The following is a 25,388-nucleotide window of genomic DNA, read 5'->3' on the forward strand; positions in this document are numbered from 1 at the left end:
GGTAAAAATTGAGAAGCTGCATGTGTGAAGGACCTATGATGAGGAAGTGCTAAGGAAATTTAAGACCAGATGGAGGTTACTATCAGAAAAGGAATAAAGAGAAGACTGGGGAGGGAGGAACTGAGAACAGCTAGGGTGCTCTCAGACACTCCAGTGACATTTCATTTTATCCTAAGGGCAATGCAAAGTCATTGGAGAGTTTATAGCAGAAAAACAAATGAGTTGATACAATTAATTCTTTAAGACCATTGCTCTGGCTATTGTATGGACAGTGGTTTGGAGAAAGTTAAGAAGGGAAATGACAACACTTCCCTGGTGGTGCCATGGATGAAAATCCGCCTGCCTATGCAGAGGACATGGGTTCAAATCTTGGTCAAGAGAAGATTCCACATGCCATGGAGCAAATAAGCCCATGTACCACAAGTACTGAGCCTGAGTGCTGCAACTACTGAAGCCCGTGCATCCCAGAGCCCACCTGCAACAAGAGAAGCCACTGAATAGAAGCTTGTGAACCATAATGGAGAGTAGCATACACCCCACCCCACTTCACTGCAACCAAAGAAAGCCCAGACAGTTCAGTTGCTCTGTCATGTCTGACTCTTTGCGACCCCATGGACTGTAGCACGCCAGGCTTCCCTGTCCATGACCAACTTCCGGAGTTAACTCAAACTTGTGTCCATTGAGTCAGTGATGCCATCCACTGTGTCCCCTTCTTCTCCCACCTTCAGTCTTTCCCAGCATCAGGGTCTTTTCAAATGAGTCAGCTCGTCGCATCAGGTGGCCAAAGTATTGGAGTTTCAGCTTCAATATCATTCCTTCCAAAGAAATCCCAGGGCTGATCTCCTTCAGAATGGACTGGTTGGATCTCCTTGCAGTCCAAGGGACTCTCAAGAGTCTTCTCCAACACCACAGTTCAAAAGCATCAATTCTTCGGTGCTCAGTTTTCCTTATAGTCCAACTCTCACATCCATACATGACCACTGGAAAAACCAGAGCTTTGACAAGATGGACTTTTGTTGACAAAGTAATGTCTTTGCTTTTTAATATGCTGTCTAGGTTGGTCATAACTTTTCTTCCAAAGAGCAAGCATCTTTTAATTTCATGGCTGCAATCACCATCTGCAGTGATTTTGGAGCTCCAAAAGTCTCTCACTGTTTCCACTGTTTCCCCATCTATTTGCCATTAGGTAATAGAACCAGATGCCATGATCTCAGTTTTCTGAATGTTGAGTTTTAAGCTATCTTTTCCACTCTCCCTCACTTTCATTAAGAGGCTCTTTAGTTCTTCTTCACTTTCTGCCATAAGGGTGGTATCATCTGCATATCTGAGGTTATTTATATTTCTCCCAGCAATCTTGATTCCAGCTTGTGATTCATCTAGCCCAGCATTTCTCATGATGTACTCTGCATATAAGTTAAATAAGCAGGGTAACAATACACATGGAGAAGGCAATGGCACCCCACTCCAGTACTCTTGCCTGGAAAATCCCATGGATGGAGGAGCCTAGTAGGCTGCAGTCCATGGGGTCACTAAGAGTCGGACACGACTGAGCGACTTCACTTTCACTTTTCACTTTCATGCATTGGAGAAGGAAATGGCAACCCACTCCAGTGTTCTTGCCTGGAGAATCCCAGGGATGGGGGAGCCTGGTGGGCTGCCGTCTATGGGGTCACACAGAGTTGGACACGACTGAAGTGACTTAGCAGCAACAATACACAACCTTGATGTACTCCTTTCCTGATTTGGAACCAGTCTGTTGTTCCATGTCCAGTTCTAACTGTTGCTTCTTGACCTGCATACAGATTTCTCAAGAGGCAGGTCAGGTGGTCTGATATTTCCATCTCTTTCAGAATTTTTGAGTTTGTTGTGATCCACACAGTCAAAGGCTTTGGCATAGTCAATAAAGCAGAAGTAGATGTTTTTCTGGAACTCTCTTGCTTTTTCGATGATCCAACAGATGTTGGTAGTTTGATCTCTGGTTCCTCTGCCTTTTCACACAACACAGCCAAAATAATAATAATAATAATAATAATAATAGAGAAAATAAAGAAAGAAAGAAAGAAAGAAAAGGAGAAAAGCAATGGAGCAGTTAGGAAGCTGACACAGTGACTGAGGGAGGGAAAGTACCCAACCAGGAGATCAACAGAGGGGTGGAAAGAAATGAAGAGAGTTGAGATGTCTTTTGAAGGATATCCTCAGAAGGACTTCTTAGAATTCACCAACCCTTGACTGCATGCTTCAGGACTTCCAGGAAGGGATAAAAGTGACGCCCCCCACTCTCAATCTGTGGCTAAGCCACTGATTCCATTCCATCACATGCTGCTGATGGTGATTCCTGACTTATGTGTCCTCGGCATCCCTGCGTTGGCTCAGCTTGTGGTTCAGGGCAGCTCAGTGAGATCATATATGTAAAGTGTTTGGTTGAGCCTGTAGTACATGCTATTTGGATTTTGACCATTGGCCAGAAAGCTTAACACACCCTTGCCATCACAGCCTCTATGGGGCAGTGTGACCAACTCCTTCTCAGGAAACTTCAACAGAGACTCAGGACCTTGATCTTCTTTGACAACCTTCTCTCCTGCCCTTTCCCAATACTCTCCCTTTCCTGTGACCCTCTGGACACAGTGGCAAATGTTCAGGCATCCTAATATCAACTTCTAAATGAAAGGGGGCTGGAAGCAAGAGTAAATTAAGGAGTGGACAGAAAGGCAACAGTGTCACAAGCCCTGGCCGTTGGTCACATTTCCACCACAGCATCAATTCCCCACCTTGTGTTATGATTACAGAAGAAGCTCCTGAGAGCAAGGACCTAATCTCATCCAGTGCTGTTTCCCCACAGTGCATTAGTACTTAGATGTAAGTGAGTTAATATGTACTAAAATAAAGCCACGTGGATTGGGTGTTACCACGTAAGACATTTAATTTCAGCTGCCTCACTGGAGCCTCACAGATAATGACAGGGTCTCTCTTCTATATGTGAAAAACCTAGGGCTTCGAGGGAGGTGATGCCTTGGCCAAAGTCACATGGAGAGTCTTGTCAGCACCAGAGAAGACCCCCGGGCTGTGATGCAGGACACCGTGCTGGGCACCCACAGGAGGGAGTGTCTACATGGACCACAGTAGGAAAGGGGCCCCTCAGGCCTGTGTAGGATCCTGGTTCAGGCTTATTGTTGTCATCCCAAAGCGATTGCTAGAATATTTCTTTTTGTCTATTTCTGGCCACTGGGCTGTTTACCAGCTTTTCTAGAACTTAGCATGTTGGGAAAGGGTATAGGCTTGATTCAGGCTCCTAAGATTTCGTTCCTGTGTATATGTGATGAAAGATACTATGATAGGAAGTATTTATTTACTCACTTAGTAACTAGCTGAGCTAGAGCAAGAAACCAGATCTGTTCACTCTAAAACCCTTTAATTTCTGCCACCAATGCCTCTCAAACAAGTATCTGCCTAGACTCTGGACACAAGTTGGCATGTCCAGAACAGGAACTCATGAAGGTACAAAATCAGCATGGCCCAGGTTTCTGAAGTATCCATTTTAATACATGACTTAGGGAGAAATCATCACTTTTCTTAATGTGCTGTGGAATCGAATGCAACAGTGATTATATAAGATATTAAAGATGAAATAAAGTATTTATTTATTTTTAAATTTCTTTAAAGACTTTAAAGAAATTCCACAGTGGCCATAAGCACCTTGTGCTAGGCCTGTAGACACATGGTCCCAGTTCCTCCCCAACCGCTGGTCTTTTACTTCTTTCTGCAGTTGTAGGTGCTTTGGTGCGATGGCTTAAGAGGCATCCAGAGACACTGATTTTCCATTACACTCAGCAGCCACTGTTATTAACTGTTTGCTGTCCATTCTGAAAAGAAAAGCTGCTGGTCAGAAGCTGAGTTTCAGTTTCACAATCACAAAACAGCTGTTTCTTATAATATGTGCATTTTCTATGGGTTTATTTTTTCTGTAGATATGTTGGGAGAGGTACGAAAAAATGAAATTTAAGTGTGAGTATTGTCTTTAGCACAGAACATCATGTACCGCATGAGGATTCAGTAATTGAGAGTTACTTGTATTACATGACTTCTTAGCTTTCACAATCATCCTAAGAAATCACAGCGTCTATTATAACCAAGGTCACAATCGCTGCACATTTCATATATCACAGACATAGCAGAAAAGGACCCATAATGATGCCAGGCAGGCATTCAGAGCTCCCTGGAGAAAGTAGCTTTCCCATTAATGTTATATTCACGTGGACACAGACATCAGTTTCTGTATCAGAATGAACTGGGAAGAAAGATAACTTACTCATTTTTAACGGGCTCTGATGTATTAAGTCCTCATCTCTGGTTAACGATGGAATGTGCATTCTGGCAGGGTCCTCAGTGTTAACTAACAAGCTGGAGTTAATGGTGGAATAGATGTGTGGTGTCCAGCCAGAAACCTTATTTCCCCATGTACTAAACAGAATGCCTTGAGAAGAGCAAGAATCACAGTAGCTACCACTGATACTGAGAATGCTGTTTGTAGTACAGAGAAGCTTCCCCCCCTCCCACACTGTTGGAAAATCACTGACTTCTTCCTTTACTTTAAGTTAGCTGGAATCCAGCCTTTCTGAGTTATTTCCATAGAAGCAATTTCACATTGGAATTTTGGAACTAAACCAACATAATGTGATCACCTAGATAGTGACACAAATCTATATAGTTTCTGCCTTCCTGGTTGCCTTTGCTCGTGACTGGTCAGTCCCTGTTGGCTTTTCACTATGAAAGGATGCAATGCTTTGGTCTCAAGTACTAAAGAGTCAGATGATCTCTTGGGCTAAAACCCATAATGCTTAAGAGGCTGTAAGCTCAGTAATATTTAACACTAAAATAATGGCAGGATGAGGCACGTATCGTTAGAATGTACAAGTTCCCATTGCTGAGTGGTGTAGGGGTACAGGGACCACACGTCAGGCTGCCTGCTGTCTTCATTCTTTCCAAAGGCTTCATCCTCCCATTGATTCACTTGGGAAACTCCCCATCAAAATGGATAAGAGTTAGTGGGGTAAGGAGTGGGGAGGCAGTCAGAGAAAGGGGGATGTTAAGGAAATGGCACCCCACTCCAGTACTCTTGCCTGGAAAACCCCATGGATGGAGGAGCCTGGTAGACTGCAGTCCATGGGGTCGCTAAGAGTCAGATACGACTGAACGACTTCACTTTCACTTTTCACTTTCATGCATTGGAGAAGGAAATGGCAACCCACTCCAGTGTTCTTGCCTGGAGAATCCCAGGGATGGGAGCCTGGTGGGCTGCTGTCTATGGGGTCGCACAGAGTCGGACACGACTGAAGTGACTTAGCATTAGCATCACTGTTTAATTTCACTTTATTGATAAAATGAAGAATCCTCATTTCTAGATCCCAATGTGATCCTTAAACATGGTTTAAGCTTAAAACTTGCAGTTTTAAGCTTTACTGAGAGAAGACTTCTTTGCTCCTGATTGGAGAGAATGTAAAATCAAGTGAAAACTACACTCACTTCTAAGACTAGGGTGGTTGGCTCTTGAAACTGTATAGAGGGCACAAGCAGGGGCAACAGGACCCAGGAGGGATGTCACTTGAGGTGACATGGAGTCTGGGAAGTCTTTCTGCCTTTATCTACAAATGATGGGGAAGTCCCAGGGTCTGCTTACTCTCTCTTAGCTACCCCCAGAGGAGCTGGGGTGGAGTTGGTGGACAAGATGAGGACTGAGATTTCCCTGAGGTTTGCAGGGAAACAAGCTGAATCTGGGGCTGTTATGGAACAACAGCATCTGCAAAGTTCTGGAATCAATTGATAACAGGGAAACTGTCAAGATCTACCTAAGAAGGGAAGAGAGCAGTGGCTTGGGCCTTCACTTGCAGGCATGAACAAACTGATGTGCGTGTGTGCTAAGTCACTTCAGTTGTGTCCAACTCTTTGTGACCTTATGGAATGCAGCCTGCCAGGCTCCTCTATCCATGGGATTCTTCAGGCAAGAATACTGGAGTGGGTTGCCATGCCCTCCTCCAGGGGATCTTCCTGACCCAGGGATTGAACTTGCATCTCTTGTCTACCTGCCTGGGAGGTGAGTTCTTTACCACTAGCACCACTTGGGAAGCCCTGAAAATGCTGACCGAGGACTACAGATCTGCCTTCTGGCCCAGAACTGTGCATCTTCTCATTTTGGGAGCTGTTCTTGCTCCTCCTGGGAGTGTTCTGGAATCAGAAGGGGGAGCAGTGGCAAGCAGAGTGTTGTGGACTGAGTGTGTCCCTCCCCACCAAATTTAGGTCTTGAAGCCCTAACCCCTATGTGGCTGCATTTAAAAACAGAGTCTCTGAGGAAGTAATTGAGGTCAAATGAGGTCACAGAGTGGGGCCCCATCAGCAGGATTAGTGTCCTTATAAGAAGAGACATCAGAAGCTCATACTCTCCCTGCAGTCACACAAGCTACACAAAGTTGCTAGTAAACCAGAGCTCTCACCAGAGACTGAACTGGCCGGAAACTTGATGCTGGGTTCTAGTACTGTGAGAAAATAAATGTCTTGTTTTAGCTCCCCAGTCCGTGGCATTTTGTTATGGCAGCCTCAGCAAATGAATGCAGAGAGCCTTTCCTAGCCCTGAGTCTGACTCCATATCAGACTGGAGGCAGAATGCTTCTGGAGAAACGGGTCCTGGTGTAGACTCTGCCTTCTAACCTGTGTGGTCTCTGGTAGGTCACATTGCCTCTGGGACCGGAGATTCCTCATCTCTTAAACTGAGATGAAAGGACATGCTTGGCTTACCCCAGAAGATTACCAGGAAATCAAATTCTTAGTGTAACAACAGCTAATATGTTTTGAACTTTTGTTATTAATGTGTACCAGGTGTTATTCTAAGAGCTTTATGGCCTATAGTTAAATTCACCTTTTTTAGTGTACAGTTCTGAGTTTTGGCAAACAGTCATTTAACTGCCACCACAGAGTTCAGAACGTTGTCATCACCACCCTCAATTCCCTCATACATCTGTAAGACAAGCTCCCACCCAGATTCCCAGGCCCTGACAACCATAGGTTTTCTAGGCCTATAGTTCTATCTTCTCAAGAATGTCATACAAATGGTATCACACTGTGGCACCACAAAGCTTTTCTAATATCAACTCGTTGAATCTTCACAACCATATTCTGAGGTATGTACCATTATTATACAATTAATAGATATGGAAGTGCTATGAAAAAGCAGAAAATGTATACAAACAGAAGGGATTTTCCCACTATTTATGTTATTATTTCATGGTGAACAAAGACAAAACGAATTCTCATTGGGAAAAAATATTCAGAAAATATTTTGACTAACCCAGAAACCACTTGACTTGAAATTAGTGTCACACCCTCTATGACCAGATTGATAAAAGATAATGGAAGATTTTCTAGGCTGTAAGTGACAGCGATTTCAGGTGAGGCAATAATCATTTCCCACTGGAAGAGAGAGGGTGACCAGGCTATCCCTGGCACTCCTCCTGACCCCATTCATTCATGGCTGTGTTCATGGAGCTCTGTTCATTCACAACATCTAGGAAGGGCTGAATCACTTCCCATGAAGTATCCTCTGGTTTGGTAGCCACACACCACAAAAGCACCCATCACTCTTTGTAATAGGAGATGTGATCCTGGAAATGGTCATAAAGTGTCCGCAGTCTGACCACAGCAGTCCCAAGTTCTCCAAGGAGAAGATTTTGCACAAATTGTTTCTCTCTCCCTTTTTTTTTTTTAACTTCCTATTACAGATGCAGTACATAATAAATAAATACATAAGGTCCAACTATTTCTTAAAATTTACGGATATCATGAATTTTTAAGGAACAGCTCAGGAGAAACTGCAGAAACAAAGCAAGTGGGTGTAGAGTGTGATCAGGAGATCTAGGAGTTTCTTCAATATTTAATGCAGCCAAAAGCCTCTGACAGCTAATCATCCCTTAATGGGGTTTGGCCTTTGGCCTGCCTGTTTCTAAGGGAGTAAAATGTTTGGCTTCCAAATGAGTTATCACTCACTCACTAAAGACCACAAGTTGAACGTGGCCTCCCAGGCATCGTTGATCTTTGCTTCTTGAGTTTAGAAGGTCCCACATTAGCTGTATTGTTGTTGTTTAGTTGCTAAATCATGTCCAAGTCTTTGTGACCCCATTGACCACAGCCCACCAGGCTCCTCTGTCCATGGGATTTCCCAACATTGGAGTGGGTTGCCCTTTTCTTCTCCAGGGGATCTTCCCAACCAGGGGAATGGACCCACATCTCTTGTGTTGGCAGGCAGATTCTTCTTTACCATTGACCCACTTTATTCGCCTTTAAATTCACCTTTACAAAGCCAGCTGGGCACTTGCTTTGGATCTATAGAAGGGCTCCAGCCTGCCACCATGCCTCTGAGATTCACAGAGGGGAGATTACCGTGGTTGGAGAATGAGCTGTGGGGAGGACAAGAATGATGCTTTGGGAGACAAAAGAATTAGGCAAAACAAAGGGCACTGTTGGCATTTGAAAGGGGACTAGACAAGTGAAATTTGAGAGAAGATTCAGAGAAAGGGACTCAGATAGAGTGGGAGGGTCCACACTAAAAGGGATAGATGCTGTCAGAGAAGAGGAGACAGTGAGGGAGCAAGGAAGGTGGTAGATGTGTTTTACGTGACGCTCAACAGGAGAATGAGAGCTATGCTTGTTACCTCCTCTCATCAACCAGTGTACCTGGAAAACAGATTGCATATTCCTCTTCAATTTGTACCAGGGATAAAGATACTTTGTGTGTTTGTTAAAAAAAAAAATAATAAGAAAGAACCTAAGCTCCAAAAAATAGTGGATTATTATTGCTGCTGGTCACCAATTCATGTCTCCACTTGCTCAGCAAGTTCTTTGACCTTCCTAAATCCTAGTTTGCCAGTGTAGAAAAATAAATCCATTGAATGTTAAGCGATGGGGAAATTTCCACAATCTATAACCTAGTGACCAAAGAGTATGTACCCAAAGAGTATTTCTTGGGTAAGAAATAAATATTGTAGTTAAACTGATTAGATGTGTCCAAGTTGATTTAAAAATAGTAAAATTATTGATTTCTGACACAAGACAGTTTTACGAAGGCCCGTTTAGGATTTTGTCTGGGATTTGGTGTTTAAACACCTTTCAAACACATAGATTTAAAGGATGCTTAGGTGTAGGTGTTTTTCCAAGAACAGTTTACTTTTTTAACCAGATCATCCTATATACATGTCACCATCAAAATTATGAGGTGTCATACAAATAAATATTTAGAACCAAACAAACAGTTCTTTTTATAGATGTTTTAATGACAGAATCCATTATTTTCCATAACTTGATTTACTTTAGGCAGTATGGAATTTTTTTTTTTCCCTTTATGGCCACTGGCTCCAGACATTGTTCTGATTAGCTTCACTGATTTAAGCAAGTCACAATGATTAGCAGCCTTGATGGCCAGCCAGTCTTTCCTTTGCCATCATTTAACTTTCCAAGTCTAAGTCTCTGTCCTTTTTCTCCAACTTCAGAGGATATGAGATGTCAGTCAGCATCTTACAGAGCAACATTCCCTCATGTTATTCATTATGACATCTTCCTAAACTTCACTCCCAGATCAACTAGCACAAAGTCTGCACCATAGACTCCCCCATCCACTGTACAGATGGTAATGTACAGAATTGTACATTAATGTATAGGATGTACAGAGGAATGAATGGGATTTCATACACAGATTAAAGAGTTTTTATACTCCCTGTGAATACCAGTATTTTGGATTACATTTTATTAAGAAGTTTTGAATTTCACTGAATGGTTCTTATTTGGGGTGTCTATTAGGTTAGGCAGTTTCCAACCATTTAATCTAAGGGCAGTTCTATGACGAGTTTAGAGAAGTTATTGGCAAATGGATGGGAAATTACTGAATGCTGATCTCTTTGAAGGAACATATTGAAAATTCCTCCCCAAATATCAACACTCAGAAGAAACTCGAAGACATGGTCTGCTTACCAACCAATGCCCCCCATGCCTTGCCAGCCGTTAAGTGATCGGCAGCCTTCCCTCTTGGGCATGTGATCCATTAGCAAGAATAGGGAGTGCCCTCAGTATTACCAGAGCTGTGCTAAGGGGTGCTGGGTTCCCTGGCACTTAGAAATATCGCTGAGCTATAGCAGGGAGGATAAGTTCCTTGAAGTGATGGAACTTTAACTTGTCTTTAAGAGACATTCCAGAGCAGGTAGAAAAATAGATCAGACTTTCCAAAAGGCATGAGTAGGTTTGGCCTGGGTGAGGAGCCACAGCTGTTTGCTGGCTGAATTCAGGGCATGAACTGGAGATTGCAGAAGCCTGAAACACAATGTGAGCCATCAGAATGAGCCACAAGGTGTCCTGGGGGAGGGGTTATGTGTATGGCTCTAGATAAGCCACTCCAACTCTCTGAATTTAGGGGCATTATTTATAATATGAAGGCAAGCCGATGTCTACTCAAGAGGGTAATTACTGGGTTCAAGTGAAATCACTGAGCAGAAATTCTTTGTAAAGGTAAGCTGCTGTGTGTTGACAGATGATTATGGTGGGAAAGTAGTGGCAAGTGGTTAATTACAGAGCTAAAATTCCAGTCTCTTGGGTTGAGGAAAATAAAAACTGTAAGCCAAGTCAGCTCCCCAGTTAAGTGGATTTTCCCATGTTGTATCAGCTCTTTCTGGTACATTTAGTGAAGAGCACATTCCTGACCAAGGTTGATCACTGGAAGGTCTCTCCTGGCACCACTGTGTGTCTGGCAATCAGAGCAGTTCTGACTTCCCATGTCATACTTGGGATCACTTTCCATCTCACAAATATTTAAGCAAGAGTGTGGGGGCCAACTGCCAAGTTGCACAACACAGGACAAATATCTCATTGTGTTTGTTGCTGCACAGTATGTGGTGTTGTGAGATCCCAAACCACCCGGTGACTGTGACTGGAATGCGACGGTATTCTGTAACCAGGGTGGCTCTTTCTTTTTATTTTTTGGGGGGCCACTTTTGTGACATGATCCAAACTCCTCAGAAAAGGTGGCAAAACAAATACTCGGATATGTTCTAAGTGGGTTTAGAAAACTCGTGAACCCTGTCTGAACTTTTATTAGAAGCTCCCACCACTGGCCCATTTGACATTAGAACAAGGAGAGTATTATTTATAATGGCATGTGTGAAATCTCAGAGGGGGTTCTTGGAAACATTAGAGTGAAAAATCTGTCCCAAAGAGACTGCAAGTGTAAAATAAATGATCAGATGGGAAAACATGTAAATCAAAATTTGAATCTTTTTTTTTTTTTCTTACTTAAAGGACACAGGAGCCTTTTCTTTGGCTATGAGCAACACAGGACAGAGAACCTGTAAGAGAAGTGGTTGTAATGAGAGGTGCCCTACAGTACCGGTCACTGCAGAGGGAGGACGTGACTGCCCTCTGTGGGAAACCAGTAGTGTTGACTCTTCTTAATGTATCTAGAATGGCTGCTTCCCATTGAGAGAATAAGATAATAAAGGCTCCAGAGAAAGAAGCAACACCTAGAAATAATTTAGTGCATTAAAATTCATAAAGAGCCCTCACAAATATTGTCTGCTTGAGTATTTAGCTTATGATAACCCTGCTGCTGCGTTGCTTCAGTCATGTCCGACTCTGTGCCACTCCATAGATGGTAGCCCACTAGGCTCCTCCGTCCCTGGGATTCTCCAGGCAAGAACACTGGAGTGGGGTGCCATTTCCTTCTCCAATCCATAAAAGTGAAAAGTGAAAGTGAAGTCGCTCAGTTGTGTCCGACTCTTAGTGACCCCATGGACTGCAGCTCACCAGGCTCCTCCATCCATGGGATTTTCCAGGCAAGAGTACTGGAGTGGGGTGCCGTTGCCTTCTCCTTATGATAACCCTAGGAGGTATATATTCTTTATTACCCACATTTTATAGTTGAAAAAACTAGGACACAGAGAGGTTTGGCAACTGGTTAAGTTTATCCAGCTAGGAAATAGTATATGGAGTAGTATGTATTGGAGCCCAGCATTTCATTTGTCGCATGTGGGTTAGTTCCCAGACCAGGGATCAAACCTGTGCCCCTTGCAGTGAAAGTTCAGGGTCTTAACCACTGGACCACCAGGGAATTCCCTATTTTGCTTTTTAAATTGAAGTATACTTGACATATAGCATTCTATTTGTCTGGTGGTTTAGTTGCTCATTTATGCCTGACTCTTGCAACCCCAGGACTGTAGCCTACCAGGCTCCTCTGTCCATGGGATTTCCCATGGAAATACTGGAATGGGTTGCCTTTCCTTCTCCAGGGGATCTTCCTGACCCAGGAACTGAAGCCTGGTCTCCTGCATTGCAGGCAGCCTCCTGCATTGCAGCAGATTCTTTACTGACTGAGCCACCAGGGAAGCCCTTCTATTCTTATACAATATAACTAATTGATATTTGTATGTACTGCAAAATGGTCACCACAGAATAAATCTAGTTAATAGTTGTCTACTTAATATAGGTCAAATTTTTTTGTTTTTGTGAGGAAAACTTTCAGGATCTACTTTCAAATATGCAATATAGTATTATTTACTATAGTCACCATGCTGTACATTGTACACCCAGGAATTATTTTACAGCTGGAAATCTGTACCTTTTGGCCCCCATCTAAAGTCATGAGTTGAGTACTGTCCACTGCAGCACAGCTGGGAACACACAAAGAATACAAAAGCCTGCCGTCTTCATAGTTTAATGTGTCCCAAAGTGGAATTTTTACTGTCTAGTTCTAGGAATGTATGTAAGTGGCTCTTTCTCTCTCTTTCTCCCCTACAAAAACACATTTAAATTAATTCAGTTCACTAAGTTAAACAAAGTTAAATCTATTCTTTCTGCCAAACTCCTGGGACACTTCAAGGGAATTCTGTTCATTGTGGATCGCCAAGAAATAAGGAGGGTTACAGATTATGGTATATTTGACGCCTCTGACCTAGGAACACATGCGGAGAGTGTGTGTGTGTGTGTGCGCGCGCGCACTCAGTTGTGTCCAACTCTTTGCAACTCCATGGACTATAGCCCTCCAGGCTCTGCTGTCCATGGAATTTTCCAGGCAAGAATACTGGCCATTCCCTCCTCCAGGGGATCTTCTCCACCCAGGGAATGAACCCATATCTCCTGCACTGGCAGGCAGATTGTTTACCACTCTGCCACCTGGGAAGACCCTGACCTAAGAGCAGGTGTGGAGAGCTAGCTCTTAATACTTTGAGGATGAGGTAGCCAAAAGACACCACATTGGTCCATAATATCCCTGTCTTCACTTTACTGCTGCTGCTGCTAAGTCGCTTCAGTCGTGTCTGACTCTGTGCGACCCCATGGATGGCAGCCCACCAGGCTCTCCCGTCCCTGGGATTCTCCAGACAAGAACACTGGAGTGGGTTGCCATTTCCTTCTCCAATGCATGAAAGTGAAAAGTGAAAATGAAATCGCTCAGTCGTGTCCAACTCTAGTGACCCCACGGACTGCAGCCTACCAGGCTCCTCCATCCAAGGGATTTTCCAGGCAAGAGTACTGGAGTGGGGTGCCATTGCTACCACAGATCAACTATTCATTGGATGTATTCTTGCCTGGAGAATCCCATGGACAGAGGAATCTGGCAGGCTACAATCAATGGGATCACAAAGAGTCAGACACAACTGAAGCAACTGAGCATGCATTATCTGATTTCAACATTTTTCTAATTCTAATTTCAATATTTCAATTTCAATAATTTCACTATCCCCATAAAAGATAGAGTTATGTCTTTTAACTAAAAAGCTAGGCAGAGACCTCTCACTCCATGTCACTCTGTACCACGTAGCTCCCCACACTGCCTCCCACATTGGTGCTGGGTGTGGGCTTCCAGCACCTGGGGGCCCATACCAGCTTGGTGTCCCCAGTGTTTGTAAGTATCTGAAAATGTTGGTAGATTTCCTTTCCCAAAGTCCTGGGTACATGGGGTTTCAGGGTTGCAGAGCCAAGCGGATATCCATCAGCCAGAAACATGCCCATGTGGCTGCCCCACTATGACCACCAGCATCCCTTCTGCTCAACCTGGGTTGTACAGGTTGTGTTTTGGACATCAACCCTGGTGGTGAGTACCATTATCATTTACAGGCATGTCCAGGCAGCTCCATGAGGGAAATCAGTGTCATTTAACAGTGACTACCTGCCCCTGCAGAAGGAGGAAAGAGTGATGAAATTGAAATCCGATGGAAGGCAACAAGCCCACACTTAGCACCTGAACTTTTGATGCATTGAAATCCTGAAGAGAAAAACTACAGGGGCACCTTAACCCTGTGCCAGCAAGTTATGTCACCACTTGTCAGACCCGTATTTTTTGTACAGAGAAAGGAGGGCACCCTTTCACATGTGTGCTTTCTTGGCTAATAAGAGCATCATTTGAAATTACCAACAAATTAGACATCTCTGACACTCTCCACTCCTTGGACTTCAGAGTGGAGCAGCATTTTTTAGGCACTGTTAGTCCATTTTCTTCCCTTAATGAGTCAGAAATGAGAATTATTACTGTTGTCGCTTGGTTGTGGCAGACTCTTTTAGACCCCATGGACTGCAGCACTTCAGGCCTCCCTGTCCTTTACTATCTCCTGGAGTTTGTTCAAAGTCATGTCCATCGAGTCAATGATGCCACCCAACCATCTCATCCTCTGTCCCCTTCTCCTTCTACCTTCAGTCTTTCCCAACATCAGGGTCTTTTCCAATGAGTCGACTCTTCACATCAGGTGGCCAAAGTATTGGAGCATCAGTCCTTCCAATGAATATTCAGGGTTAATTTTCTTTAGGATTGACTGGTTTAATCTCCTTGCTGTCCAAGGGACACAGAGAATTGTAATTGGGCAGAAACTCTATGTGGCATTGGTCTCAGAACTCAGGGGCTGGCAGTTGTCAGGGAAGTCTAACTCCTGAAGTCCTATGAACTCAACCACTGCCCCAGTGTCAGCTTGGCATTCGGGCAGGTAGTGCTGGGGTTCACCAGCATGAAAAGTGGGACCTGCTACCCATAGGGCTATGGTGTATAAATCTGATCTCGGTTCAAAAATCAGAAAGCCATGATGGGCTACAAACCTATACATGGAATTCTTACTTTTTCTCCAGGAAGTAGGAAATAATAAATCTCTTTGGTCAAAGTTTTCTTCACCTGTGCTAATGCTGTTGCTGTGTAATGCCTCAGCCTTGGCGTTTTTACTAAAATGGGCTTTTCAAAACCCATACTTGTCTCTGAGTTTAAGCTTGCACTCCTCACTGCACTGCAGGCCAATAATCGAGATATGAGTCGTTGGGGCAAGGAATAACCACTTTATTCAGAAGGCCAGCAGACCAAGAAGATGGCAGGCTCATGCCCCAAAGAGCCATCTTGCCTGTGTTAGAATTCAGACTTTTTTATACTAAGAGGGGAGGGGATAAAGTCAAGCATTTCCTGGTTCCCATCTGCCTCTGGAGGGGTGTGTTAAATTCTTCCTCCCAGCAGTGGAGGAAGGGCCTGGTCAGGATGTTTCCTGTGAATTAAACAAAGGTATTTTAGCTTTATGCTCATTAGCTGGGAAGCAAGATTCCCAGAGATGGGCCATTACATATAATTTAAGTTTATACGCAGCATCCCTTTAGTGATTAACTTGTAATAGAATACAAAATGTTCTTCCCTATTACATACTTACCAATTTACTTTTGTAAATCACTTCAGTTGAAGTGCCATAGTAAAGTCTGGAGCTCAAAGACCTGATTTCTTTGTGTCCGTAGCAACCTGAACCTCAGTTGCCTCATCTGTAAAATGGGAATAGTCTTTTCAGCCCTGACCATTGCTGGGTTGTGACAAGGATGTTCAAGACAGCTCTGTGTGATCTCCTGACAGTTTAAAGCATAAGGAAGCTGTGTCTTTGCTAAGGAAACAGAGTCCCTTGGTGGGTCATTTTGGATCCTGAACCCTCATTATCTTGGCCAAAGTTATCTTGTTAATTAGACAATCAAGTCATTCTCATACCAGAAAGTATGTGCGTTTGTGTTTTATACAAGATGAATATCCACCCAATCACCATCTCTGCCCCTATATAGTTTTGAGAAAGAGAATTGCAAACAGTATGAGAAAAAATACTTTGACCACTCTTTGCCCTCTGTCTCTGTTGCTTGAGATGATAAATTGTATTTCCCTTATGCCTTATAAACAGTTAAAATTAATAAATACAAATAAAGGGAAAAAATGCACCCCATCTACCTTCCACACTTTTTCCCCTGATGATGGGAACTTGGTTTCCAGGTGACTGATGCCGTCCTGCTTACCCCTTTTCTGCCAGGTTGGTGGCCACACAATGCTGCCCATTCGCTGGATGCCCCCAGAGAGCATCATGTACAGGAAGTTCACCACCGAAAGTGACGTCTGGAGCCTGGGGGTCGTGTTGTGGGAGATCTTCACGTACGGGAAACAGCCCTGGTACCAGCTGTCGAACAACGAGGTGCGTGTGTGGCAAGCAGCACCAAGATGCCTAGAGGACTGACACTGAAAGATATCCGTGGGCTGGAAGCCAGGAAATGCTCTCCTGTGGCGTCCCTGTGGCTTTGTTGGGAGCAGCACCTCCCCATGGCCTGCCATGTACCTAAGTATCATGGTCACTCTCCAAACATAAGAGTCTGGAAAGAGAAAAGCACAGCATTTGCTGATGTGCCTGTGATTCTCTGGCAAGGGGATCCAGGAGTCATTCCGTGCTGTTCATCTAGGAAATTGATAGCAGATGTGGCATTTTGGCATCCTGAGAGTCCAGCTAGCTTTTTGGTATTATTCCAAGCAGCTTTCAAGCTTCTCTCCTTTTTTGCACATTTCACTGGTACATTACTTCTAGTGAAAAACTCGAGCATTTTGTTTTTCTTTTCTAATCCTTTTGCAATTATGTCTATATTTAAACATTACTTCTTGGTCAGGTACCTCACTTCTTCAGGTCCAAGTCTGTCTTTTATCCAATGCCATTATCCAAAATGACTGCTCATTTCTGTACCCTGGGACTCCCTGGCACAAAAGTGACCCTGGTTCCATCTCAGGCCAGTACAACTGAAACCCACTGGAATTCCAGGGTGTGGTTTGGGAGGGTTCCATCTAGATAAATTATTTCTCCACCACTTTGGTGAAATCAGTGTGACTTGAAAAATGGATATGAACCCATCAAGTTAATCATGATATGCAAACCTAGAACAATTGTTCTCTTCCTTTTGAAAAAAAAAAAAAGAAAGAAACACTAAGTGGGTTTCTATAAAGTAACCCTCTCTTTGCACTGACATTTATTGCATCCACATTGTTTTTCCTCTGGTCTGACCCTGTCTCTGTGCTCTATTCCATGCAGGTGATAGAATGCATCACTCAGGGCCGAGTCCTGCAGCGACCTCGAACATGCCCCCAGGAAGTTTACGAGCTGATGCTGGGGTGCTGGCAGCGAGAGCCCCATATGAGGAAGAACATCAAGGGCATCCACACCCTCCTTCAGAACTTAGCCAAGGCATCCCCAGTCTACCTGGATATTCTAGGGTAGGGTCCATTCCCCCAGACCAGTCCTTCCCAAAGCACTTCCTCAGTTGGGCCAAGAGGATGAACGTCTTTTAACTGCCGCTCGATGCCATCAATCCGCTGTTCTTTGCTCTGACAGTATTAACAACAAAGACACCGAGAAGCTTTCCGAGGGAAGCAACATGTACTTCTCCACCTGTAGACACAGTATGGACTTCTTTTTAGCATTCTCTTTCTCTCTTTCCATCTCCCTTGGTTTATTCCCTAGTTTTGGGGGTTTTTTTCCCTTTATTTTTTGTCTTCCTTGCTTTACAACCCTCACCTTTTCTTTTTTAATCAATCTGGCTTCTGCATTACTATTAACTCTGCATAGACAAAGGCCTTAACAAACCTAATTTGTTATATCAGCAGACACTCCAGTTTGCCCACCACAACTAACAATGCCTTGTTGTATTCCTGCCTTTGATGTGGATGAAAAAAAGGGAAAACAAATATTTGACTTAAACTTTGTCACTTTTGCTGTACAGACACCGAGAGTTTCTATGGATTCACTTCTATTTATTTATTATTATTATTACTGTTCTTATTGTTTTGGGATGACTTAAGCCTGTGTATGAAAAAGGAAAACTTGTGTTCAATTTGGGAAGCCTTTATCTATGGGAGATTAAGACCAGAGAGAAAGAAGATTTATTATAAACCACAGTATGGGAAGAACAAAGACAACCATTGGAATCTACTGGCGTCAGTTTCAACTTAAGAAAACCCAGCCACTGGTAGCTGGGAGGAATGTATCGGGCACCTTCCCCCAAGAACCTTTCTGAGGAGTATAAAGACTGTTGAACCCTGTGCCATGGACTATTCTTTTCCCATCACCGGAAATGCTAGAGTGTAGTACAGAGAAAATATGGCTTCTGGGAGGCAAGATGGCACACAACACGTTCCGACAGTCTCATCTTGTAGGCCATGGTGATGGCACTGGTTTGTTTTGCCGAGTGTTATCCACGGAGCCTTTGTCAAGTTGAGGTGGATTCTCGTCCAGAGATCATTTCAGGGTCAGATGGGAAAGCCAAGGACTTGGAAAAGAGAGGACAAGCTCTAAACTCGGAGGCAAGTTTCTCTTACATTGAACTTTACAGACAGCACTTCCTTCGACCCCTGCCCTCCACCCCACCCATCCATCCAACTGTGCAAGCAAAACTGTGCATGGTCTTCGTCAATTAATACCTTGTGTGCATAAACTACCACTCCAGACATCGTGCCCCCTGATATGTAGAGCAGATCCGTAAAAGGTATAACTTAAATAATTATGGGAAGCTAATTGAATTCATCAGCTGAGTATAAATGTCTCTGGGTCGTATGGTGGTGATGGGTTGTTAACAAATACGGACCCTGAAACTTGGATATCCTCAACGACATCCCACCCACTGTGGGGCTGGGGGAAGGGCAAAATCAACCCCCAAGGGAGAGGAAACCTCGCCCACCCTGGGGGTATCACAGGCATTGATGTTCAGTGTACACAGGCTGAGACCTTGCTCTGGGCTCTGGTTGGGAGAGTGGTTTCATTCTAAATGTACTCCATTGTCAATAAGCCGTTTTGTTCTTTTCACTGCATTTTAAAAAAGTAAAAATTAGGCACAGCATACCAATGGGGGGCTATGCCCAGACTGAGCTTTGGAGGTGTGCTTCTGGGCATAGTCACAGGTTTTGCAAAAAGAGGTTGTAAATTTAAATGGAAATTTACAGTTACCTGGGTGATCACTTATACCAAGGAAGAAAATTTTTTCTGTTCCTCAAGAAAACTTGCTACCCTCTGTGAGGGGAATTTTGCTAACTTGGCATCTTTATAATATGAGCCAGATTGAAAGGGAGTGATTTGAATTCAACTTAGGTCATTTTATTTCATGTTTGTTTCTGAAGGTGCAAGTGCTCTGTTTAGGTTTTGCTTGTGCCCTTAATTACTGGAGCACCTTATTTTCCATTATAGGCATTGAAAGCCAGTTCTCAAAAAATCAAAAGTATCCGTTAACAGAGAACGAAAGGAAACCCAGTAGTATCTGCTGTCAAATGAAGGGGGTTGGACAAGACAAACCCCATAGTCCTTTCAAGTTCTGCACTGGCCTGTGAGACATGGGAGCTGAATTGTTGTTCTCTTGGTTGGTGACAAAAAACCCTCCAGAACACACATAATAATATAAAGAAAGCCATATCTCCATGATATATACCTGCATGTATATATCCTATTAAGGACCCATAGTACTGTTAAAACACTGTGGCACCCTGTGAAGCAGTAAGAAGAGGCAGGTTTGTATCAAACTTCTCTAGATTTCATCAGCAATGACCTGAAAACCTCCACAGGTTTGTCATTCTGTGCAACTGGCCAGCTGCTCTGGGGGAAGAAGCTGCAAGTTACTTGTTTGATTTTAACAGAGAGCAAAGGAGGTAATACTCGAAGGGTTCAGATTAAAGGAGGGCTGTGCAGTTTTGGAGCAAGGATTTGTTTAAAGCAGATGAGAGGAGGGAAGCATTCCCCTCCCCTTTCAGTGTTGTTTTCCTCTGAAGGAAAAAAGCAAAAAAAAATTTTTTCCTTACCTTCTGACTCCCTCAAGGTCTTGAAATGAAAGGTTCTATGCAAGTGCAAAGTTTTATAGTTATTTATATTGCTGCTTATTATTAATTTTTTTCCTCTGTTGTCTCAAGAGTATGTACTGACTGCAGAGACGTCTCACATTGAAAGGATCCCAGATTGCTTTTAAAGTAGCCGAACGAAACACAAACCATCTTCGAGTCTCCACCCTTGTTCCTCCAGAATCCTCTCTTCTCATGCTTATAATGTTAAGAAAAGGGCCAACCTAATTCAGCAGCGCAAAGGTCACAGAATGGGGCCCACCATCAGATGCATTAAAAACTACAAGAGCGGTGACAAACCCAATTCTCTAGCCTGAACTTGGCCTGACAGTTGTTTCCATTTATACATTGTTTCATAGTTTCCCAAGCATTTTTTTTCACATACGGTGACAAATTATTCCCATTTTTTAGAGGTGAGGAAATTGAGACTTGGAGAAGTTAAATGACATGCTAGAACTCTCCAGGCACCCCTGGGACTTAATCTAAGTACTCTTGACTCTGAAGTTCATGATTTGGTCCACGAGAGACTCTCATATATAAACAAACTGTATGAAAGAGAAAGCTGGCTAACAAATTCATGAAGTAGGATATGAAATGAGAAGAGCAAAATGAATTATGTGAGATGCGAGCAGCTGAGATCTCATGATATATAACCATGTTCATAGCTTCAGATAAACCTTTGCACACTGGACCAATGTCATAATCAGGCTTATTTAGGAAACATTTTGAACTAGGCTATAAAAGATGATATCAGAATTCACATTATGTGTTCACATCAGCGCTCCCTGTGATATTTCCACGTATTTATATGTGTGTTATAAATACTTGATTTATACATAGACAAACGCACGTGCATAGTGTGTTTGTGAGCTTATGTATAAATTTATAGGCACACAGTAATAGACATAATTATGAGTAGGGTGCAATATGAATAATTTGCTTAAAATCTGCTGAATAACCAAAACCTTTTTAATGTCATGTTGCTGGTAGTGCTTCCCTTCTCCATGTAGGTAGGACCCCATTACACTTTTCAACTCTGTGCAGTACTGCATGGGTGGGAGACATATTTAAGATAATGTGCTTCCCATAATAACTGAATCGAAGCCATCCCACTACATTGAGTCCTTTTTTCTGGCTCTTTGCAAAGGAAAATGCAGCTGGAAATAGATCTCCTTATGTAAAGTTCCAGAAAAGGAAAATTTATTTTTTTTTAATCCTTTTGCACATTTATTTGTATTATGCTCACCTGTCCCACTGAAACCCCTTTACACTTGTTTTCAGAGGCCAAACACTCCAGAAGAGCACTGGAGTGTAGGGAACCCAGTGTCCTGAAGGCCAGTGGTGAGATCCAAGACCCCTCTGCAAGGTGAATTCCCACATCCTAGTGGAACACAAGAGACAACAGTATACAACGCTGGCCTTTGCAAAGAACCATGACGACAGGATCCCCTGGTCAGGAATAGACTTCTTTTTATTTTTTTTAAGCTTTTCCCTTTTTACATTGGACCTTCTATAATACCAATAACAATAAATCATGTATCTAATTAAATAAATGACTACAGACACACATACCCTCAATTCTCTTGCTCTTTCTTTCCCTTTTTTCCCCCATTTGAGGACTTTTTGTTTCCCATGATGAGCTTCAGTTTGGTCCTATATATCACTGTTACAGAAAATCTCATGAGGGGGAATGCCAGAGACCCAACTCCTCAGATGGCTAAGTGGGCAGTTAAAGCAGTTTCTTCCCAATTCGTGATGGTAGGGTGCAGAGACTCTGAGGTTGAGACAGCAAATGATATTCTAACACATCCACAGTGGGAGGGACTTGGATAGAAATATGAAGGGGTATGTTCTTATTGTCAGGGCTGGAATGGATCACTGCTGCTGTAAGTCAAAGGTTCTCGAATATCCTTAGTTTTTGTATTTTTTTTCCTTTTTTTCTTTTACCTTTATTTATTTATGTATTTATTTATTTATATATATCTTTGCTCCATTCATCACAGACACAAAGAGAAGCAAAAAATAAAATAAAATATATATATATATATATATATATATATATATATATATATATGTCTGTGTGTTGCAGGCAAAACACTGTGAATTTCACAAGAGCAACCAAGCAACTCTTTGCCATCTTAACATTCGTCTCAGGAGACGCAATGGGAAAACATGAGATGCCATTTTTTTTAGTCTATGCATTTTGGGCCAGGTCTGTGTTTATTTCTTTGGTCTGTACCTTAATGAAAATGGTCCTGAGTGAAGGCTGAATGTTCAACATACTGGAGCAAGCAAAATAAAAGCTGCTAATTGCCACAGGTTTGAATTGGGAGAAAAAAAAATAATTGAAGAAAATGAAATGTAAAGGCCTGCATCTTGCAGATTGTATGTCTTACTGTAAAAATGTATAAAACTTCTGGAAGTGTTTCAATATGAGGTCTTTGAATTAAATGTGGATTTTAAATATATAATCCCTGGGCAAATGACTAAATTATGGTGAAATACTGTTCCTTGCATTCATTGATCATTATCTATCCCTCACAAATCTGCCTAGAGATTCAGTCTCTGGATCTGCTTCTGTACATGGAGAGATGTTTGTATATATCCAGGCCATATCTACACACACACACACACACACACACACATTTCAACATCTAAAGATATATTGCCCCTTAAATTGTGACCTGGTATTTGAAACTCTCTTTTCATTTGCTTTATTTTCCTTTTAATGTGACGTCTCTGTACTGATACTTACTGGTTCTTGTTTTGCAGTCTTTTTGGAGGTCCATTGCTTTATTAAGACCCACTGCATCTTGGCTGATTTCAAAGTGACACCAGAATATCAGTGCTTAAAAAAACAACAAAAAAAGTTTTGTTTGTAAATTATGTGACCAGCTTCTCTCAACCTGACATGGAAAGTCTATTGTACTACACTGTATTTAATAAAAATGATGTCTTACAATAAATAACATCCTCCAAAAGAGACACTAAAAGTGACATGATGATTACTAGAATTTTCACAAGGCATGGTGTGCTCTTTGTCTGTCTGTCTGTCTGTATTTTAGATAAGGTCACTGCAGATACCTGCCATGTTCATCAGTTGAAGCAATGAGAGTAAAAGATTCCCCCTGGCTCACCCTTCCATAACCTGACATTTTTAACTTTGATCTTGGATAACTAGAACATCTCTGTCCAATAGAACTTTCTGCACTGATAGAAGTATTTTATCTGCACTTGTCCAATAGGGCTAGTGGGCACTTGACATGTGGTGAGTGGGTCTAAGAGCTGAATTTTAAATTTCATTTCATTTCAATCACTTTACATTTAAAGAGTCACATGTGTCTCGAGACTACCATGTGAAACAGCACGGAACAAGCAGATAGAATCACCAGGATTTCTAACAGATCAGACCTAAGAAACTTACCATAAGAGAAACGTTGTGTATCGTGGTCTAGGGTTGGGGCAGCTCTGAGAATCGTAAGGATTCAGGAACAGAAGTAGCCAGATGGAAATTTTCACATCTTCTCAGCCTCTCCGTTAACCAGTGTTTCCTAAATTAAAGGTGAAGGAAGATAAAAGAAGGGTGGTTTCACGGAGATCTGGCAGCCCATCTTTTCCTGGCCATTAGAGCAGTCCACTCACACTTGTACTTCTCAGCATCTCATGGTCATGTTCCCCACTGTCTGACCGCTGCCTGTCTATCTCCTCTGAGATGCACAGAAGGCACCTGGGCAGCATTCCTACTGGAGGCTTCAGGAATGCAGTTTGACATCCCTGTCCTTAAATCATACTCCTCAGGAGCTTTGTCCATGAAAATGCCTCTCACTGGTTCAGATATATGTTCCTGGAGTGAAAAAGACACAACCAGGTTTAAAGTCAGCAGAGACTTGGGGAATTCAAAGCCATGGGGGGAGGGAATAACTTGTCCAAACATCCCAATAGGAACACGTGTTGTCGCTGCAGCACTGAAGTGTAGATCCCACTCAGAGAAACAGCATTACAGACTGCAGGGTAAACCACTGAGGCCCTGGCCAGTCATAACCCATTTGGATTATTAAAGATCCTCACCTTTACCAGACAATGTTTTTATATCCCTATTATTTGTATATTTATAATTGGCGAGTAAAAGTATTAGTCGCTCAGTCCTGTCTGACTCTTTGCGACCCCATGGACTGTACCCCAACGCAGGCTCCTCTGTTCTCCAGGCAAGAACACTAGAGTGGGTAGCCATTCCCTTCTCTGGGGGGTCTTTTCAACCCTGGGATCGAACCCGGGTCTCCTGCTTCGCAGGCAGATTCTTTACCATCTGAGCCACTAAGGAAGCCCCAATAATCAGTTTGAATTCCAAACCTAAAGTCAAACTTTTCAGAGCCCTCATCTCCTGGTTTGTAGACCCCATCCCATTTTCTCCCTCAAATACACACCTTTAGTTCACCCTTGAGGAAGCATAACTGCTTGGCTGGGAACATGACTTCTGAAGTATTGTGGCTAACAACCTCATTCAAACAGGTGTCCTAACCTTCAGAACAAATTGACTAACAAAACAAGTGCTCAGTGCATGCCAGGGTGTTATGTATGTGTGTTAGTTTCCTGATTTTCCTGTAACAAATGGCCACCAACTGAGTGGTTTAAAACATCTCTCAGTCCCGGAGGCAGGAACCTGAGGTGTGGGTGGGGCCACGCTCCCTCTGGACACACTCAGGGAGACTGTCCTTTACTGTTCCAGCCTCTGGGGGCTCCAGGTGTTCCTTGTGGCCACATCACTCCAATCTCTGCCTCAGCAGCCACCTTGCCTCCTCCTCTGTGTGTCTGTCTTATAAGGATACATGTGGCTACATTTAAGACCCACCCAGATAATCCAGGAACAGCTCTTCCTTGCTCTTTTTTGCCTTATCAGATCAGGTTCCCAGGTTCCAGGGACGACTATGTGGGCATATCCTTTTGGAGGCCTACCTCTAAACCTCTCCAGTATGGTAACTCACCCAGCTCTTACATCAACCCTGAGAGGTGGGTACTATTATTATCCCCAGTTACAGGTGAGAAAACTAAGGCACTGTGACTTAAGGAACTGCCAAAAAATTAGAACAAAAGAAATGGACCAGCAAATGTAGTAATTACTATTTGCCAGAGAAGTAGTCATTTAATCCCTCAACAAGTGAGAAACTCATGAGGTCCCACTGCAGGCAACAGGCAGAATAGAAATGCAGGCACCTGGCTGGTTCCCCGAAGTCCGCAG

The 25,388-nt window shown here is 43.0% G+C and overlaps 1 protein-coding gene across 4 annotated transcripts in view; it reads left to right on the forward strand.

Moving 5' to 3' along the window:
- Positions 1 to 23,145, forward strand: part of NTRK2 (neurotrophic receptor tyrosine kinase 2) — a 400,572-nt gene extending 377,427 nt beyond the window's left edge. For all 4 annotated transcript variants that reach the window (XM_025281959.3, XM_006080618.4, XM_006080619.4 and 1 more), the window contains 2 exons: positions 16,329 to 16,487; positions 17,367 to 23,145. In XM_025281959.3, the coding sequence (XP_025137744.1) occupies positions 16,329 to 16,487; positions 17,367 to 17,552 (345 nt within the window). In that variant the 3' untranslated portion in view covers positions 17,553 to 23,145. The remainder of the gene's footprint in view (positions 1 to 16,328; positions 16,488 to 17,366) is intronic.
- The last annotated feature ends 2,243 nt before the right edge of the window (positions 23,146 to 25,388 follow it).

Source organism: Bubalus bubalis, chromosome 3, assembly GCF_019923935.1.
Source record: "Bubalus bubalis isolate 160015118507 breed Murrah chromosome 3, NDDB_SH_1, whole genome shotgun sequence".
Taxonomy (NCBI): domain Eukaryota; kingdom Metazoa; phylum Chordata; class Mammalia; order Artiodactyla; family Bovidae; genus Bubalus; species Bubalus bubalis.